We start from the raw sequence: 6,426 nt of genomic DNA on the forward strand, positions 1-6,426 counted from the left end.
TTGCAGCAAAGAGAAGTTCACACTGATACTGGGTTCACAGCTTTGGCCTCTAACTGGTAAGCTTATCTGGCCATTCTCTTGCCAGAGTCAAGACTTGTGGTCTAAATAGTTTTCCTTCTTAACTCTTGATACAAACCAAAATGAATTACATCATTTTTCTCCCGACTGCACAAAAAAACCACCCTTAAAGGGTCACCTGGACACCCATAAAATAGTGTTTTATCTGGGATTTACTGTCAGCCTGAGTTTTATAAGAAAGCATTTTCATATACACATTCAATTGCTCAATAAATATGCAATAAGATAGTGAAATGATAAACTTTTCCATGATTTTACAGTATTTGGAGGATTCAGGTCATTTTTTATTAAAAAAAAAAGTTAATAGCCTCTCATGATACTACAAAATACAGATTACTATTGTTAAAACATGCAAATATACAAATGAACCAAGCATGATTCCATTTCTATAAAACTCAAAAATAAGCGACACTAATCTGTGGTGTTAGAAATCAGTGCAGTGGTCACCTCCATGAGGTGATTACTCCAGGTACTGAAGGGAACCTTCTAGAATGCTGGAAAGAGAAATAATATGATTTGACCCAAACAGTGGCTATGTGGGTGTATAAACACATAAATATTCATCAAGCTTTACTTTCAAGATTTGTGCACTTTAGTGTAGGTAAATAGTACAATTTTTTAAGTGTAAAAAGTAGAACATGAAAGTCTTTTATCCCATTATCCTTCTACTTGTTACCGTACATTTTTCTATGCATATACAAATAGATGTAATCTCAACAAACAACAACAAAAATCATAGATCCTTTCCATTTCTGTACCTAGAAATCCAGCTGCATTCAATACTATTTATCGTTAGGAATGTCCCACAAAAATAATTGGCTTATCACTTACATATCAAAAATTCTTATCACCTTTCCTATATCAAAAGTCTCCCTGACAAAAGGTGATCACAGCAAACTAATATTCATTCACTCACACCCATGACCTAAAATAATAGTGATACTGGGGCGCCTGGGTGGCTTAGTCGGTTAAGCGTCCGACTTTCGCTTAGGTCATGATCTCGTGGTTGGTGGGTTCGAGCCCCACGTCGGGCTCTGTGCTGACTGCCGGCCCAGAGCCTGGAGCCTGTTTCAGTCCATGACTCCCTCTCTCTCTGACCCTCCCCTGCTCACGCTGTCTCTCTCTCTCTCTCTCTCTCTCCTAGAAATAAATAAAACATAAAAAAATAAAATAAAATAAAATAACAGTGATACTGAGATAGAATTCTGTAAACTTTTGGGGCATCTGGAAGGTTCAGTTGGTTAAGCATTTGACTTCGGCTCAGGTCATGATTTGCAGTTAACAAGTTCCAGCCCCCACATTGGGCTCTGTGCTGAAAGCTCAGAGTCTGGAGCCTGCTTCAGATTCTGTCTCTCTCTCTCTCTCTCTCTCTCTCTCTCTCTGCCCCTTCCTTGTTCGCAATCTCTCTCTATCTGTCTCTCTCTCTCTCTCCCTCAAAAATAATAAACAAAAAAAATTTTTTAACCAAAAAAAATTCTGGCAACTTTTAAATCAGAAGATGGGGACAGCCTCTCTGAACATTAATGTTACTGATGACTTTCACTGACTCCCCCAGTTTCTAAGGGTTGTGTTCATCTTAGATTCCTCACACCTACAGCCTGTTATACAGTTGGTGCTCAACAAATGTTTGTTAGAACATGAAATAATAAACTTTTCCACTATCCTACAGCATCTAGAGTAATCAGGCACTTTATGATTCAAAGGGTAGTTTAAATAGAGAATTTTGTTGATGTAATTCTACAGTATATTAAGCATAAATTCTGGGGTTAGGAGACAGACATCGAACCCCCTTTCCCTTCTTTTCAAACCTAGAATGAAGTTGGGAGGTTCTAGATCGACTTTTACCCACTTTGTCTCCCTAACCCAAGCAAAAAGTAAAAACAAAGAAACAAACAAACAAAAAAAAAAAAAACGGCGAGCACGTGAATGCCCTGAGAGACCTAAATCGCCGGTCGCTGGGAAGCTCAATCCTACCCCCACTCCCGCAGAAGCCGGCGTCTACTCTCTGGGACAAAGCAAGGCGCCCAAGTGGGGAGGCGTTCTTAGAGCCCTTACGCACCGGAGGGCCTGCTCCAGCAACCCCCGAGGGTGTTACCTGTGGCTTGAGGGGTTCCTGAAAACGGATTTTCTGGTTACAACGGCCGAGATTGTGTACAGTAACCGGGAGGCGGTACACCCTCCCGGCCAGCGTGTCCAAAAACTTCACCTCCGAAGGGGTCACCCGCAGCTGCACCTCCCTCTTTGGGGTCTCCCCGTCCCGGGAGATGAAGGAGGCCCTCTCAATCTCCATGGCGGCCATCTAGGTAGCCAGCAAACGGTAGCCGACGGGATTTACAAAGAGGCAGCGTGGACGCCGTCGCTAGGCAACCGACAGACGCCGCGCGCGCTCGCCTCAAGCTCCACCCTCATTGGCGCAGCCCAAACTTTGTTGAGTTGACTTCTGGAACAGAGGACGCAGGCACTTGGAGAAAGAACACAGAGATCACAGTTGTCACCAGAGAAGCTTGAAAACATTCTATGACAGCCCAAATCCCACTCACTTCGTTCTGGCCTGGCAGGATTTTAAAATGGCATTGGCTGGGTGGCGTGGGCATTTTCCTGGACCTCTCAAGACTAAGCTTAAAGAGCAAAGGAAGCGATGAAACTGCCCAGTCAACTAAAGCAGCAAAACTAACAGTTAACTGAGAAATTCAGTGGAAGCAGGGTTAGGACCCTTTAGCTGCCCTGCTCGTTGGCCTTAAAGCTCTCATGTCTAAAAATATAATAGCAAACCTCTGGGTCTTTTGTTAAAAATGCAGATTCTGTTTCAGTAGATCTGGGGCGGGGCCTAAGATTCTGTAGTTGTATCAAAGTCCCAGGTGATTTCAATGCTACAGGTCCAGGGACCAGACACTGAGTTTTGTTAATGACGACAGGTGTTAAGTTTCTACATTTGTGAAACCAAGGGGCTACTCAGAGGGTTGAGATCACACCTCTTATTAGCTAAATGAGCACCCTTCCGACAGTCCTTGATTCACACTGCCCAGGCCTTACTCCCTCTTCATCTTTTATCTGCTGTGATGGTCCTAGGGTTTCAAAATATAGTAGGTGAGTGGTATTTCACCACCTTAAATCTGCTTATCATCACTTTACAACAAGCTGCTTCCTATGGACCTTTATTAATTTGGAGTCAAGTGTAATTAAATATATAATACATACGTTTAGGGGCTCCTGGGTGGCTCAATCGGTTAAGCATCCAACTTCAGCTCAGGTCATGATCTCACAGTTTGTGGGTTCAAGCCCCACATCGGGCTCTATGCTGACAGCTCAGAGCCTGGAGCCTGCTTCAGATTGTGTCTCCTTCTTTCTCTGACCCTCCCCTGCTTGCACTCTGTCTCTCTCTTTCATTCAAAACTAAACATTAAAAATGTTTAAAAAGAAAAGAAAAAAGAGTCTGAATGCAGCCCAGGAAAATCTATTATAGTGCTTAGAGTAGTGACTTAGAAACAGGAGCTATTGAGGTGGCCCAGTTAGTCAAGCATCTGACTCTTGATGTCGGCTCACTCATTGATCTCACTGTTCATGAGATCAAGCCCAGAGTTGAGCTCTGCACTGACAACATGGAGCCTGCTTGGGATTCTCTCTTCCTCTCTCTCTATCTCTGCCCCTCCCAACTTGGATTGGCTCGCTGTCTTTCTCTCTCTCTCAATAAATAAATAAACATTCTTTAAAAAAAAAAAAAAGAAAGAAATGAGCTACTGAAAGAAAATAAACAACTTCTCTAAACACAGGAGTATTAAAAGTATAGTAATTGATATGTTTCAAAAATAATTTGAAAGTCGGAGTATATAATGAAATTCATGGAAGTTACATATGATTAAAACTTCATCCAGATGATGAAAAGCCACGCCAATGAAAATAAAGTGATGATGCTAAGGCCCAATAGAGTAGAATGGCATGACTTGGATGGCTGTGATAAGGACCAAGAATTCTTGTCCCCTTCAAGGTGCACCCAGCTAGACTAAGAATCAAATTGACAAGAGACAAATCAACAGGAGAAAATCGAATTGAAAACACACATACGGGGAACCGACCCAGACATGGAAATTCCAAAGACAGGCAAAATGAGGTGTATATATCATCCTGAACTGAGGAAGGGAGTAGGGGTCTGGGACTTCAAAGGGAAGGAATGCACCTCACTATGTGGTAAGTAGAGCAGATGTTTGGAAATTAGATGCTTCTCCTGCCATACAGATGGATCACCCAGATAAAATTTCTCTCTGCTCATAACCATTATTCTGGGGGGAAACCTTCGTTCGACTTAGATTCCTCTATGTAGCTAAGGGAGGGGCAAAATTTTCTCTTGAGCGTCCAAGGTCTGAGTTACCTTCAGCTCAGAATAATGTTCAGGCCAAAGTGGCCATCATGGGGTGGCCTGCCCTCAGACCCTACAGTTCCTTACTCTGAAACTTACCTGAAGGTTCACATTAACTAAGCTGGTAGGTTGTTTCATCTCAATGAACCATCTCTTAGTCCTGAAAATAAGTCCGTTTGATAACAATTATTTCAGGAGGCAGTGATGCAGGTATCTTCTCAAAGGTAGGCCTATGGTTCAATAATCAGGTATTAAATAAGATGTGCTTCTGTGGAAATGAAAGAAAAATACTGGTTACTGATTTGATTAAAGGCTAAGCCACTTTCTGTGTTCTGAGGATAGCCAGTTGAGAAGATATCTAGGTGTCAGACTAAAAGCATCTTCAGATAGAGTATGGACAGGTAGTAGAAACCTTACAGACCTTTCTGGTTTGTAGTTCAAATGTCCCTGGTGATCTCTGAATGGGCCTCTGAGCAATAGGCATGAAGATTGTGTATACATGAGCTATTGTGGCAATTTCTCTGAAGTTTATATCAAGTCACTTATATTTAGTTTGCAGGGCTTCAGGAAAAAAGGAAGTTTTAGTTCTCAAATGATTCTAAGTGAGAAAAATGGGAGCAAAGTCAAAATGTTAGTTTGGAGAGTTCTGGCCAGGCATTGGAGGACACTAGAAGAAATCAGGATCTAATCCACTTTATAATGAATAGTATTAAAGTCTAATATCTCTACAAAGGTATATTATTGAAATATATTTTCTCTCTAAAAATCACCCTCATTTTTTCCAAACCTGGCCAAATTAACATTGTTTGCAAAATAAGTCTAATTTCCAAAAAATGTAGCCTGATTATTTACGTAAGTCCAGTAAGAACAGTGATTTACCATATGGGCTTTTTAAAACCTGTTCTGGAACTTTTCATAAGGAATCTCTGGAGTGAACTTTTAATAGCTTCTTGAGGCCAAAAGCCAAGCTAAATATTTGCCATCAGACTTCACCTGCAACACCTATGGATTTGGGTAGATTCCTCTCTTTTGGAAGTCCCCAAAGTATCCTGAGGTTCCTGTACCTGCCAGGAAGTGACTTCTTTCCTCACTGGGTAAGGCTGCTGGGAATTTTGTAAACAAGGTATGAGGCTGAGATTTCCAAGGAGCTTCATTGACAACATAAAGTTAAGAAGATGTCTGGTCATATCTGAGTCTATCCATGTCTTTCTTAGATAAGACATTCCAGTCAAAGCCTTGGTGAAATCACCTGTGTTTCCATTTGTTCCCTGTGTTAAGGAAAATGGATTCTTGGGGTGCCTGGGTGGCTCAATGGATTGAGCATCCGACTCTTGGTTTTGGCTCAGGTCATGATCTCACAGTTGGGTTCGAGCTCCACACCAGGCTCTACAGCTGGTAGTGTAGAGCCTGCTTGGGAGTCTCTCTCTCTCTCTCTCTCTCTCTCTCTCTCTCTGTCTCTCTCTCTTTCTGTCCCACCCCTTTCATGCTGTCTCTGTCTCTCTCAAAATAAACTGTAAAAATATATTTTTTAATAAAATAAATATGTCAAATATATTTTAATAAAATAAAATAAATAAGTTCCTTATTGAACTTATGCAAATAAACATATTGCCATAAAAATATAAGAATACTCACTGAGAGTTTCTGAATTTGGGAGGGTTCAGGTAGGAAGAAAAGATAAATGTTTCACTTTGTTCACAAAGGTGTGTTTTGTCAAATTGCTCTAAACAAGCTTAAGGGAAAACATTTTCTTGAATCTGGAAAAAATAAAACATTTTTAAAAAGTCAGCAGTGTTTCGGGGCACCTGGATAGCTCAGTCGGTTAAGCGTCCAACTTCAGCTCAGGTCACGATTTCACGGTTCGTGGGTTTGAGCCCCATGTCGGGCTCTATGCTGACAGCTAGCTCAGAGACTGGAGCCTGTTTCAGATTCTGTGTCTCCCTCTCTCTCTGACCCTCCCCTGCACACGCTGTCTCTATCTGTCTCTCAAAAAT

General features: G+C 41.6%; 1 protein-coding gene across 1 annotated transcript in view; it reads right to left on the reverse strand.

Annotated features, from left to right (window-relative positions):
• The window catches only part of CFAP47 (cilia and flagella associated protein 47), a 500,885-nt gene extending 498,517 nt beyond the window's left edge, over nucleotides 1-2,368 (reverse strand). The window contains exon 1 of the mRNA XM_039256279.1: nucleotides 2,174-2,368. Within this exon, the coding sequence (XP_039112210.1) occupies nucleotides 2,174-2,368 (195 nt within the window). The remainder of the gene's footprint in view (nucleotides 1-2,173) is intronic.
• Nucleotides 2,369-6,426: the final 4,058 nt, after the last annotated feature.

Source organism: Hyaena hyaena, unplaced genomic scaffold, assembly GCF_003009895.1.
Source record: "Hyaena hyaena isolate Hyena2069 unplaced genomic scaffold, ASM300989v1 scaffold_12, whole genome shotgun sequence".
Lineage (NCBI taxonomy): Eukaryota > Metazoa > Chordata > Mammalia > Carnivora > Hyaenidae > Hyaena > Hyaena hyaena.